This window comes from Poecilia reticulata, chromosome 7 (genome assembly GCF_904066995.2).
Source record: "Poecilia reticulata chromosome 7, P_reticulata-male-v2, whole genome shotgun sequence".
Taxonomy (NCBI): domain Eukaryota; kingdom Metazoa; phylum Chordata; class Actinopteri; order Cyprinodontiformes; family Poeciliidae; genus Poecilia; species Poecilia reticulata.
Window position 1 is genome coordinate 20721878 of NC_088836.1, and position 13504 is coordinate 20735381.

General features: G+C 43.7%; 2 protein-coding genes across 3 annotated transcripts in view; both read left to right on the forward strand.

Moving 5' to 3' along the window:
• Nucleotides 1-8101, forward strand: part of dnah12 (dynein, axonemal, heavy chain 12) — a 36641-nt gene extending 28540 nt beyond the window's left edge. Inside the window, exons 69-73 of the mRNA XM_008413937.3 lie at nucleotides 22-226; nucleotides 338-475; nucleotides 563-654; nucleotides 7080-7147; nucleotides 7823-8101. Coding sequence (XP_008412159.1) covers nucleotides 22-226; nucleotides 338-475; nucleotides 563-654; nucleotides 7080-7147; nucleotides 7823-8016 — 697 coding nt within the window. The 3' untranslated portion in view covers nucleotides 8017-8101. The remainder of the gene's footprint in view (nucleotides 1-21; nucleotides 227-337; nucleotides 476-562; nucleotides 655-7079; nucleotides 7148-7822) is intronic.
• Nucleotides 8102-8207: 106 nt separating this feature from the next.
• Nucleotides 8208-13493, forward strand: asb14b (ankyrin repeat and SOCS box containing 14b). Of its 2 annotated transcripts, none has more exons than XM_008413938.3 (10): nucleotides 8208-8919; nucleotides 9387-9548; nucleotides 10333-10385; nucleotides 10475-10606; nucleotides 10697-10855; nucleotides 10943-11188; nucleotides 11457-11625; nucleotides 11713-12247; nucleotides 12340-12493; nucleotides 12612-13493. In XM_008413938.3, exons 1-10 carry the CDS (start codon nucleotides 8849-8851, stop codon nucleotides 12785-12787), a joined length of 1857 nt encoding a protein of 618 aa, XP_008412160.2. In that variant the 5' UTR covers nucleotides 8208-8848; the 3' UTR covers nucleotides 12788-13493. The 2 variants fall into 2 exon arrangements, with proteins under 2 accessions (XP_008412160.2, XP_008412161.2); XM_008413939.3 differs by having other exon boundaries at nucleotides 8838-8919; nucleotides 9424-9548.
• The last annotated feature ends 11 nt before the right edge of the window (nucleotides 13494-13504 follow it).

Below are 13504 nucleotides of genomic sequence, written 5' to 3' on the forward strand. Positions count from 1 at the left end.
ACTCCTGATTCGCTTTCTTAGGTTGTGCAGTACCATCCGTGTCAGTCTACAGAACCTGTTGAAAGCTATTAAGGGCTTAGTGGTGATGGATGCAGATCTGGAGGCTGTTGCAGGCAGTTTGATTGTCGGCAAGGTCCCAGAGAAATGGGCAAACCGCTCTTACCCAAGCCTGAAGCCCCTGGGCAGTTACATCAATGACTTTCTTTCTAGGCTTAAGTTTTTACAGGTGATAAATCCTACAAGAATTGCATATAGCAAATTTTATTTATGCAAAAAGTGAACTATGAGGTTTTTTACATTTTTATTCTATTTTCATTTTTACTTTGTCTGCCTGTAGACTTGGTATGAAACCCAAAAGCCCAATGTGTTCTGGATATCTGGCTTCTTCTTTACCCAGGCCTTCCTAACTGGGGCAATGCAAAACTACGCCAGGAAATACCATATCCCCATTGATCTTTTAGGGTTTGATTTTGAGGTATAAAACACTCCCCTGTGACTTCATATGTCAAATATTCAGTCTGATTACTCTAAAACAGGGACTTCTTTGGTTTTTATACTCCAGGTTCTCTCAATCGATACTTCAGAGACGGCACCCGCCGATGGTGTCTACGTTCACGGATTGTTTGTCGATGGAGCTCGATGGGACAGAGACAGGTAGATGCAATTAGCTGGTTTCAAAGTAGGACAAGATGTGCACCAAAAAAATGTAAAAACAAATATACAGGTCTGCAGTGCAAAGTGCAAAATATGGAATGAATTTAAAACAATGTCAGTTCTTTTTCTAACTTCGCTCATGTGTTTCACTATGGGAAACACCGAGCCTCAGCGTGACCCAACTACGGAAGCTCCAATGACATCACGTCTGTCCGTGACAGACAGGTTGAGCCGTGACTGTGGCTCCACCCACCATCCAATATCACGGCCAACCTACCCTTCTCAACTCATTCTCGCTTTCTTCCCGTGAGAAGAACTACAACAAAGCTCCCTCAGCACATTCAGGCTAGCTTGGCTCAGCTTAACCGTTCTTAGGCGTTCTGTAAAGGAAGACGCAGCTGAACGCAGTACCAGGACAGGCCTGGACTGTGCTGGGTAAGTGCTTCCAAAGAAGCATTTTACTTCGTTTGAAGCAGCTATCGCGTCAAGGCGGGCTGCTTTTATAGCTACTGTTTTAATTAACAGAGTAACTGTTGACTAAGCTAGCGCGTCAAGGCGGTACATCGCTAGCTAACAGCCAGGACCCGTGCCTCTCATCACCTTCAGCTGTTGCGGCGAGTGATAAGCATCAACCGCGAACCTCTAAGAGCTGGGCGGACATGATGGAGGAAGAGTCCTCGCCCATGCCCCCTCTGATTGAGGGTCTAATGGGGATTGGGGAACTCAAAACGGGCTTGGAGGAGACGGAGGGTGACGCAAACTCCGACCTCCTCGATCTGGAAGACATGGAAGAAGAGGAAGATGACGTCTTCCCGACTCAACTGTCCAGGCCGCCCAGCGTAGCGGAAATCGCCTCCCCTGGGGACAGTGACCTGTATGATGTGTGCAGACGGGCTGCTTTAAAACTGAACATCCCCTGGCCAGCAACCCAGTATGCAGGTGGTACAGATATGATGGGAAGAGACTGCAACCAGTCTTACCATCAGCTAAACAGCTTTTACCAGCTGTTCCCGCCTGCATGAGAGAAATGAGCCGTTTCTGGTCTAGCCCATTTAAGAGCAAGCTCCCCACCACGGACTTCTCTAAACTGGAGATTCAGGGCATCGGTGAGTTGGGGCTGGCCGAACCCCCAACAGTAGAGCCTTCAGTAACTTACCACCTTCACCCTAACCGCAGATCTGTGTCAGCATCTTCAAGCATCTCGCTTCCAGGTAAAATAGATCGCCTCACTGCATCTATTTACCAGCGGATGTACAAATATGCTGCGCTATCAGTGTGCTCGCTTAATGGAGTTACACGGTTGTCAGCCTATCAAGGTGAAATCTTGGAGGAGATGGGTCGTCAGCTGGACTCGGGGACACCAAACCCCACCCTTTGGGATGAGATATGTGTGGTGAACGATCTTATCCTACGCTCCTCTAGAGGTGCTGTTCAAGGCTGTGGTCGTGTCATGGGACTGGCAGTCTCATGGGAGAGGGCCGTATGGCTAAACCTGTCAGGCCTGAGTGACGCCCAAAAGGCTGAAATTATGGATTTGACCTATGACCCATCAAAAGGTCTATTTGGCCCCTCCTTGGAGAAAATGAGGGAAATAAGTACCCTCAGAAAACAGGAGGGAGAGGCCTTCAACCTTTGTCTCGTAAACCTAGCCAAACTCCTCCACCAGGACCGAGACCTGGCTTTACAGCTGATCCAGTGAGAGGACGGCAGGGTGGACCTAGGGCTCCAAGAAGGCCTGCCGCACAACCTCCCCAGCAAAATAAATCTGAGAACCCAAAACCATTGGGTAAGCATTCTTTTGCAGCGGCCGCTGCAAAAAATCGTCCATCTAACCCCATGGAGGGGAAAAAGAAGCGGGCCACCTAGCCCCTGTCTTTTTTCCACAACTTCTCCATCAGAAGAGAGGGTTTTCAGACAGCAGAGCAAACCTCTCTGTCCAGTGTTCAAATTCGCCTGTGGTTCCCAGTTCATCAGGAGTCCTGTTAAATTCTCCTCCTCGTGTTCAGAGAGAGGAAATTTTGAGACAGACAACACAGTGTTTTTCAGCACTTCAAAACTGTCATGTAACACTTCACAGCACTTTGTCAGTGTCACCAAGCACTCACCAGTGCCCCCTCACACATTTATCTGTTCTGGGGGAATCAAAGGAAATAAAAGAAGCTTTTCTGCAACCAGGCATGTTGCCGGGGGCAGGAAGCCCCCCCCCCACACACACACAAAAAAAGAAGAAAATTGCAAAAATAAATCCATGTCATACTCCTCTGTACCCAACAGAGGGAGCTGGCGCTCTCTGCATGACAGCAGAGCTCAGCAGGGCAGAGGGGATGACGTCACCCATGATGGCGTGCCCCCTCTGCTCAGACAGAAGAGTGGCGCGCATGCGCAGTCTCCCCATGGGTTTTGACCACAATTTCTAGGGGGTACAGACTGCAGTTTGCTGTGAGACCTCCGAGATTCAACATAGTGCTCGATTCAGTGGCCAACGGGGATTCGGCCCACATCCTGGAGGACGAGACCGCATCCCTGCTAGCCAAACAAGCAATCAGAATAGTGCCGGAAGAAGAGGTTCATCAGAGCTTCTACTCACGCTATTTTCTCATTCCAAAGAAAGACGGCGTGCCATTACGGCCCATACTGGACCTGCGTACAAACACTTACGCAAGTATACATTCAGAATGTTAACACACAAGACGCTATGTCGCTCCATTCATCCGGAGGATTGGTTTGCAACCATCGACCTCTCTGATGCATATTTCCACATAGCCATTTACCCCCCACACAGAAAGTTGATCAGGTTTGCTTATCAAGGCACACCCTACGAGTATCAAACAGTCCAGTTCGGGCTGTCATTAGCCCTGAGGGTGTTCAGCAGGTGTGTGGAGGCGGCGCTGTCTCCTCTGAGATAGAGCGCCATCAGAGTTTTTTTGTACATAGACGATTACCTCATTTGCTCTCGAGCGAGAGATCAGGCAATCAGCAACTCTCGGGTGGTGTTAACCCACCTCATCAACCTGGGGTTCAGAATAAACCAGATGAAGAGTCGCTTAATTCCCGTGCAATGCACGGAGTATTTGGGTCTCAAAATAAACTCTCTTTACTACCGCGTTACGTTATTGGATGGAAGAACCCTGTCATTCACTCAGTGCATGGCGCATTTCCAGCTGGGGAAAGCCGTTGTACCTCTGGGACTGTTACGGATGAGGGATTTTTAGCGGTGGGTCGCTTCACTGTCTATGTCCCCGCCATCATCTGTACCGCAGGGTGAGAATAACACCTGCGTGCGTGGCGGTTCTCCGACCATGGGGAGACCCAGCGATCTTCGCAGTGGGCGTGCCCCTGGGTGCGGTATAGTCCAGGGTTACTCTGACTACAGATGCGACTATGATGGGCTGGGGTGCAACTATGATGGGCAGAGCTGTGAATGGTGTATAATCGGAAAGAATGGCACGGCTCCACATCAACATGCTGGAACTACACGCCCTTTGAAGCATTTCATGCCTTTGATGGTTGGCCGCCATGTCTTGGTAAAGACGGACAACTCCATAGTGGTGGCGTACATCAATCGTCAGGGCAGGACCCGATCCATTCATCTACACAGATTGGCCAGGGAAATAATTATGTGGAGCAGCACCAGATTTCTATCGGATCGCGCAACTCATGTACCAGGAATTCTGAACAGAGGGGCAGATCTGTTATCCAGAGGCAGCCCCCTTTCCGGAGAGTGGAAGCTGCACCCTCAAGTGGTGGAGCAGATCTGGCAGAGATACGGATGGCCTGCCGTAGATCTCTTCGCCTCATGGGAAAATGCTCATTGTCCACTGTTCTTCTCCCTGTCGAACCGAGGTGCACCTCTGGGCATGGACGCGCTGGCTCACTCATGGCCGAATGTGTTGCTCTTTGCGTTCCCACCTCTGAGCCTGATATCCCCAACTCTAGTCAGAGTGAGGGAACAGGGTCTGTCCTTAAGTCTGGTGGCCCCATGGTGACCATTGAAGCCCTGGGTGGCAGAAATAATCCAAGTTCTGTCAGCACAACCATGGCCCCTTCCCATTCGCAGGGACCTTCTGCCTCAAGCTCAGGGGGAGATTTATCATCCACATCCAGATCGTCTGACTCTCTGGGCCTGGCCCGTGAAAGGTGGAACCTAAATGCAACAGGTCTCCCTCCAGAGGTCATCGACACCATCCAGAATTCAAGGGCTCCGTCAACTCGTTTGCTTTAGAGTGGAGAGACAGGCTATTCCTTTTCAGTGTTCTGTGGTGGAGGTCCTCTGCTTTCTACAGAGCTTTTTGGAAAAGGGCAAGGCCTTTTCAACTATTAAGGTTTATTTAGCTGCAATCTCAGCTTGTCATGTGTGTTTTGGTGATAAACCTGTGGGGCAGCACCCTTTGGTGTGCGATTTCATAAGGTTGGGCGCGGCGTAAGCTGCCCACCTCTAGGCTTTTCATGCCATTATGGGACCTCACTCTAGTACTGGAGGCCCTTTGCCATCATCCCTTTGAACCTTTGGAGGGTATTGGTATGAAATTGCTTACATTGAAAACTGCACTGCTCTTAGCTTTAACTACTGCTAAGAGAGTAGGTAAGTTACACGCACTGTCTGTCAGTCCTACTTGCCTACAGTGGGCACCAGGGCTCTCTAAAGTGTGCTTGAGACCCAATCCTGCTTTTGTGCCCAAGGTGATGGAAACATCATACAGGTGTTCAATGGTGGAACTACTGGCATTCCATCCACATCCTTTCTCTTCAGCAGAAGAAAAGAGGCTTAATTGCTTATGTCCAGTGAGAACTTTGAGGGCTTATGTTGACAGGACAGCTGACTTTAGAAGAGCTGATCACCTGTTTGTGTCTTGGGCCACTTCTCATAAGGGCAAACCTATCTCTCGCCAAAGGTTAGCACACTGGATTGTGGAGACTATATCTCTGGCATATAAATGCTCAGGGTCAAAGCCACCTGAAGGGGTGAGGGCCCATTCTACCAGGAGCATGGCCACCTCTTGGGCTTTGTTCTGGGGTGTGTCTGTCCAGGACATCTGTGCTGCAGCCAGTTGGGCTACACCACACATGTTTGTGAGGTTTTACAGGCTGGATGTGGCCCAATCGTCATTGGCGCACACAGTACTTGGGGTTGGCTCTTCAGGCTGCACCTGAGTCCTGGATATAAATTGCTGCCAAGCATTGCTTCGGGGTCAGCATGCAATTTGGGAGTTGGCCATATCTCCCAGAGTGAAACACCGAGCGAAGTTAGAAAAAGAACGTTGGGTTACTTAACGTAATCCCTGGTTCTTTGATAACAGAGTGTGGTGTTTCAAAAACACATCCCTTCTTGCATGAGCACGGAAGGAAACCTGCTTAGAATGAGTTGAGAAGGGTAGGTTGGCCGTGATATTGGATGGTGGGTGGAGCCACAGTCACGGCTCAACCTGTCTGTCGCGGACAGACGTGATGTCATTGGAGCTTCCGTAGTTGGGTCACGCTGAGGCGATTCCCATAGTGAAACACCTCACTCTGTTATCAAAGAACCAGGGATTACGTTAAGTAACCCAACGATTTGTCACCTGTGGTGTTTTTTATAGTTTTTGCCAAGACATTGATCACAAGCACAATGTCTGCAACAACATAATTCTGACAAATGGCCCTGCTCTTCTCTGAACTCAAACTCTTCAGAAAATATCTACAGGATGTAAGGATTGGCTGCACGGAATACTTATACATGCAGAGTGAACATAAAAGTAGACACAGAAAGCTATTTCAAGTCTTGTGTTAAAAACCACCACATTATAATGGGAGTTTTCCAAAATTACAAGAGGATCTCTTTCTCAGATTATTAATGATCCAGTGAGCAGGAGACACGCATCATGTTGTTTCTCTCAGTAAAAAATAGCTTAGCAGTTTTATAGTTGCTGAAAGTCACAGAGCCACCATGACCACTTAAATGAGAGCAAGTAGATGGCCTCATTATTCATCTCAGCATGTGGCTGATGAGCAGACTGAAGGGAACCTTCTACATCTTTTCCTGTGGAGTTTCAAGTACACTTGGGGCAGTGGTTCTTAACCTTTTTTGAGGCACCGAACCCCCCAGTTTCATATGCGCATTCACCGAACCCCCCTCACCCCCTAACACACAAAATACTTTGCAGTATTCTGATTTAGCTGTGTTACCACCCCCACGCCACTAGAGGCAGTAGCCCAGATCAAACCCAGGTTAAGAACCACTGACTTGGGGTCTTTGTATAACATGATTTACAAACCACATCACAATGACTAGCTTAAAACCAAGGCCTTGCTTGGACTACAGAGTGACATTTTTCACTGCATCAAACTTATAGATGTATTATCTGGGAACTTGGAGTATTGTGGCGAGTTTAGTTTGTACAGAAAAAAACATTTTTCCATCATACTTTTGTTCATCTTTCTGTCATCAGTGGAGTCCTGGCTGAGCAGTACCCCAAAATACTGTTTGACTCTATGCCCATCATTTGGATACAACCCAGTAAGTCTGGCCTTGCGGTGCCCTAAAAACATTCTAAACTTGTGTTAAATGTAATTTTTGTTTTAAATTATGTCTTTGCAAAGGTATTTATAGCCCTTGATCCTCCTCAGATTTTGTAATGTTGAAACCCAAAATTTGACTGTATTTTATTGAGATTTTATGTGATAGACCAATATCAAGTAATGTGTTATGGTCATGTGGAAGGTAAATGACACTTGGATTTTAATTAAAAGATTAAATTTTTTTGCATCTGTTAGATGATGACACCCCACTGAGTTAATGCTTTGTTATTAAACTTTTCTTTGTAACTGTAGCTCCAATTTTTTTGGAACCTATCATTTTTGGGACAAGCTTCATACGTCTATAGAGTGGTGTTTTTGACCATTATTTGCAAAACACTCACATTTTTAAAAACTTTTGAAACAAATTTTCAATTGTAAAATAACTTTTCAAAACCACGTACGAGCTTTTTTTGTCTATTACATAAAATGAACGACGGTTGTAACAAGTTAAAACATGAAAACATTCAAGGGGTGTGGATACCTTGTTGAGTTATTTTTACAGCTCCAATTTTGTTTTGTCATTCTATTTCTTATTTGAATTGTTTCCTTATCTATGTCCTTACCTTTTTTATTTGCTTGTTCATTACTTTGTGTACTTCTCTCTCTGACACAGCTGAAAAGGGCAGCACCACTGTACCTGACCTACTGTATGTTTGCCCTCTTTATAAGACCAGTGAGAGGAAGGGGACTCTCTCTACCACAGGACACTCCACCAATTTTGTCATTTCAATGATGTTGCCCACAAGCAAGCGCCCGCAGCACTGGATTAAGCGTGGTGTGGCCATGCTTTGCCAGCTTGATGACTGAGGGCAGATTACATTTTGCTGGAGATTTAACTACTGCATAATAGTTTTTGGTGTATGAAAATAAATATAACTCCTGCATTTGACAAGTTGTCAAGTATGTCTGTGAGATACTGTTTGGTAGGACTTTTTTTCCGAGTAGTTACTATAATACAAAAAAACAAAGTTGGAATTGACGTAAAAACACACACACACACACACACAAATAGTCTACAATATTATTTATCAATTAATGGAAACATCTTGAATGCTTCAATTTGATCTTTGCACAGACTGTATTTTTTCACCAAAGTTCTGCCATGCATGATAATTTTAGGAATTAGGTCACAAGTACTCACATGATGAGACACTCAAAAGGGGCACATTTTTCAGTATTTCCACTGAGTTTTGCAATGAAAAGTTTTAAATTGCTTTGTGTAGTTGAAGACATGTACTGAATGAAAATCACAGTCATGGAGTTTTAATGTTGCGAAACAAGTTTTGCTAGAAACACAAGGTTGTAAAACCTGCGCTCTTCCAGAAAAAAATAATAACTTATCGTCTGATGATTAGGTCTGTTAGGTTACACACACCATAGGTATGTAAGCTCAAATGTTGGTAACGTACACAAATTAAACAACTATGATTTCAAATCAATCTATGTAGAGTTTGAAAGGTCAATATCTTTTTGTTTTTGTCATCGAGAACTTCATGAAGACATCAGGTAAGCAACATTTGAAGATATCTTTAAACTGGTCAGCTGTTTACAGTGTTAAGTGGGTCAGAGTGGGGTGCTGTTTGTAAAAACCCTGTGATCTGATATTCATGGTGGGAGGGACTATAAATAGCTGCAGTATATGTGTGCACTTAGGACCCCATTGGCTGCTAGTGTGAAAACTGCCAGGGGAGAACAGCCATTTTGCTTGAGGTAAACACTGAACACTGAAAAACATTTTACATGGTTAAATTAATGTGTCAATGCTATGGGTCTCTAACCTTGTGAGATGTACTTTTGTCATTTTACATTTCTGTGCTCTGATGTAGGAATTTGATTTCACTTTTGGTGTCTTTCCCGACACTTCTTCTGTTACATTGAGATTACTGTAACAAATGCTATCAAGTCAAATATATGTTGAAAAATCTTCATGCTTTTGCTTTGAGCTTTATGAAACATACTGTTTATTCTCTGGACATCTGCTTGAACAGTTATTGGGTTTGGTACAACAACTTGCAAAGGAATATTGATTATAAATATCCTGGATGTACTTGATGCAGCTAAAAGTATGCCTACTTCTATTTCTATCTTGACTGGAATGTATTGTTTCCTCAGGACTGCAAATGTTAATGTCACATGTATACATAAGTTATTGTTTGCTTATTGGATGTTTCCTTCAGAGCACCTTTATCTACACTGTTTTTCCCTGACAATCAGATGAGCTCTGAAACAGGAGATGACTTTTATCAGTCAGAGGATGACCTGGACGAAGATGAGGCGACGCAATTCATAATTGAACAGAGTCTGAATCAGTATAGAAAACTCAAAGGGTTGAATCCGAGGTTAGAATCTCATATGTTTTGATTAAGCTAAATGGAGAAAAATAAATACCGTACATGCCAACTTTCTTCTCAGTAAATAGATATTTTTAATATATAGTGAGATGAAATTCACCCCCAGATAGCTGAATTATTCCCTCTGTGAGCCTTTAAACATGAGTGGGCATGGACAATATTCTTTATTCCTAATCAGTGGCCTTCAAATAGGTTTCTAATTAACACTGGAAATGTGTGATGGATTGAATAGCTCTCTCAACACCCTCTTTACCTGTTATGGTAAGCCCTGATGTGGGATCTGGAAGAGAGAAGGAAAAGAAAATCACCTTAGCTCAACAACCACAAGGGACTCCTTTAAAGATTTCTCACAAGTGAGACAAAAAGAATCAGAAGAACTGTTCAACAGCAAATGATTACTCAGTGCTACAGAAAGACAAATAATTTGGAGGGACTATTTTTAATACAGATGGCCTAAATAAATAATACATAAATAAATGAGACAAGGATCCAAAATACAGCTGAGGAAATTGTTGGCTGTTTTTAGAGAAAGAGAGCAAATGTTGTCAGAACGGTTCAGTCAGTCATACAACATAAATCCAATTGAAAACTTGTGAAAATAATACATTTAGGACTTGCTTGTGCTTGTGCTTCCATTTTTAACACAAATTTTTTGGGGGGGATTTTATTTGAAACATTTACTGAGAAAATGTTGACACATACAATATTTATTGTACCAGCTGAATCTAAATTTAAATGCTCATTTGTATGTTTGCAATTACTTATTCACTAGTGATCTGAAGCCCAGCACAGTCCCTGATGAGATTTTCAAAGCTATCAAGGAGGGTAAGCTCATCTTTTTTTTTTTTTTTTACTTTTTAAGATCTTATTCAGAGAAACGTAAAACATCAGAAGTTCTGAATTTTTATATTTAGGGGATGAGATTGCACTGGATAGACTAGCAGAGCAACCTGAGACTCTGTCTAGAGTTGATGAGAGGGGATGGATCCCACTGCATGAGGCTGCAGTGCAGGATAACAAAAGAATACTGGAGATTATATTTTCAGGTGAGAACACAGCTAAAACATTTGACTGTAGAAAGCCTTATTTTCCAGTGTGTCTTACTTGTTGATTCACTTCTGGGTATTTTCTTCCAGCATCACCCCCGGGAGCAGCTCAGTGTCGCACTCTGAAGGGTGAGACACCGCTGTTTCTTGCTGTGGTTCATGGGCAGAGACAGAACGCCACATTCCTGTTACAGAATGGCTGCAGCCCAGATGTTCAAAATGATGAGCAGGACTCTCCATTGGTGGCAGGTATCAAACATCTGCTCATTTTACCATGCTAACCTTTGTCCTATTATTCTGACTGTTGTTTTTCCTCCCCTTCTCTTTGACTCAAAGCTATTCTAAATGACCAGTATGACTTAGCCACCCTTTTGCTTCGGTACAATGCCAAAGTAGACCAAACAGGACCACTAAACAGGACCGCTCTACATGAGTCTGCATTTTTGGGTTTGGAGAACTTTGTGTACTTGCTGTTGGAGTCGGGTGCCAATCCGAATGCACTTGATGTTAAAACGAAAACTCCACTTGCGTTGGCTGCACAGAACGGACATCTGAATGTGGTGGAGACTCTGTTGGAAAAAGGTAAATAAGGCGATGTATATTCCTTTTTGGCTTCCTGCGAAGCTTGTGAAGGGTAATGGTTGGCTAATTCAAAAGAAACAAATGCATAAGTCAAACTACATATCAATCATTTGCACAGACAAGATTTGTGAGAAATGCTTATATTACCTTCATCCTGCAAACACCAAGAAATCTCATTCTGCCTCTCTTGACTGCAAATAATAAGAGCCATAAAATCACAAATTACTTTTTCAATATGTGTCTTTATGGCGCCTATATTATATTTCAGGAGCCCATGTGAGGTCAGAGTCGGAGTCTGGTACTGTGTTATTTGATGCAGCAGCTTCAGGAAACCCTGATATCATCTCCTTGCTCCTGGACCACGGGGCAGATCCCAACCTTCCTCTTTACAGTGGGCACCTGCCAATTCATCGTGTGGCATACCATGGACACAGACTGTAAGGAATATCAAAATTCACTTTCTCGTTTTCCAGACAAGTTTCCAACTAATATTCAATATTAACACTAGACATTGACTCTAACAGGGCACTGGAAATCCTCATCCCAGTCACCAACCTACAGGCTATCAAAGAAAGTGGAATGAGTCCACTTCATTCTGCTGCTGCTGGAGGACATGTCCAGTGTTTAGAAATTCTGCTCAAATCTGGCTTCGACCCAAACTTTATGTTGCACCCAAGAGTGCGCCGCAGTTACGACGATGAGCGCAGGTCCGCCCTCTTTTTTGCAGTGTCCAACAACGACCTTCATTGCGCCCGCTTACTGCTAGAGGGTGGAGCAATGGTGAACCAGGATCCTGTCAAGTGCCTGCAGGTGGCCCTCAGACAGGGCAACTATGAACTTATCAACACCTTGCTAAAATACGGAGCAAATGTCAACTACTACTCCCGGGTCAACACCACTCACTTCCCCTCAGCTCTGCAATATGCCTTGAAGGATGAAGTTATGCTGAGGATGATTCTGAACCACGGTTATGATGTTATGCGCTGCTTTGACTGTCCATATGGGGACAGTTCTCATGACTACGCTCCTTGGACAACCTCAGTCATCAAAGACATGGTGGTGAGACACTTGCATGAAAGTAAGATTGGTAAAAGGAGACGGCTTTTTCAGATTGACATTTAAGTATCCAATGCCTTTTTAACCCTTCACAGTTCTGTGAGGTTATAACAGTGTCATGGTTGAAGCCCTTGTCCGGTCAGGTTGTGCGCATCATGCTGGACTACACTGACCATGTCTCATTCTGCCCTAAACTGAAAGAGACATTGCAGCAGCAGAAGCAGTGGTCAGAAATATGTCATATTCAAAGTGAGAACTTTTCTATCTATGATGGATGGATTACCTTTCTTTTTTTCTTTAACTTGTCAGAAAAGATGTGCCCTAAAGTGCACTCACTGCTTTTGTTTATTTTCTTTTTGACTGACAGGAAACACACGGAGCCTGAAGCACCTGTGTCGGTTGAGGATAAGGGAGCACCTCAGCCGTCTGCGCTTGAGAGCCCCAGTTTTTGTCAACTTCCTTCCTCTTCCTCCCAGACTGAAAGACTATCTACGTTTTAAGGAGTTTGATGTTTACAGTAGGGGGAGCATGGTTAACCTCTGAAGAAGACAAAGTCTAAGATGTTATTGATATCAGCATGTCTGATAAGTTCCTGTTAACATTTCTGCCATTTTACCATAATTAGATCTTATGACTAAAATCTTATAGAGTGATTCATTCCTTTTCATCAGTGTTGTTTTGGCTGGGGTTTCCTAAGGACAAAAAAGATCAATGCAGGCACAATACTATGTGCCTGCATTGAATACATCTGCTTTTATAGCACTACTCTGTGGTGGAAGGAAGAACTGCATTTGTGGAATAAATGTAAAGGTTTCGTGCACTTCCTACGTTGGTATTTACAGGTAGGCTTTAAGGGTAATTCATATTTCCCATATTCTCTCTGTTTTTTTATGTGAAAAAATACTTGTCTGTGTCATAAGGTGCCTCTGTTGTTTTATTTTTGTTAGTTTTTTTAGTATGCAGAGGTCTAATAACTGCCTGAAAAAAGGGGAGGAGCTGTGTTTACAATTTTAAACAGGCATATTTTTAATGGCACAACAAACCAAGCAATAACTAGCTTGATGTGCTCCCTGTTCATGTTATTGTTGTTGTTTTTTTTCATTTAAGTTAACACAAATAACGTATTTAACTTTAATTACATTTCAAGAACACCCGTTGGAATGTGCAGTTTGATGCATGCCAGTGTATTTTGTATTGTTTTTAGTTCTTATCAAGGTTGCAAAATTAAATTAAAACCAGCATATCATTTTTTGGTCTTCA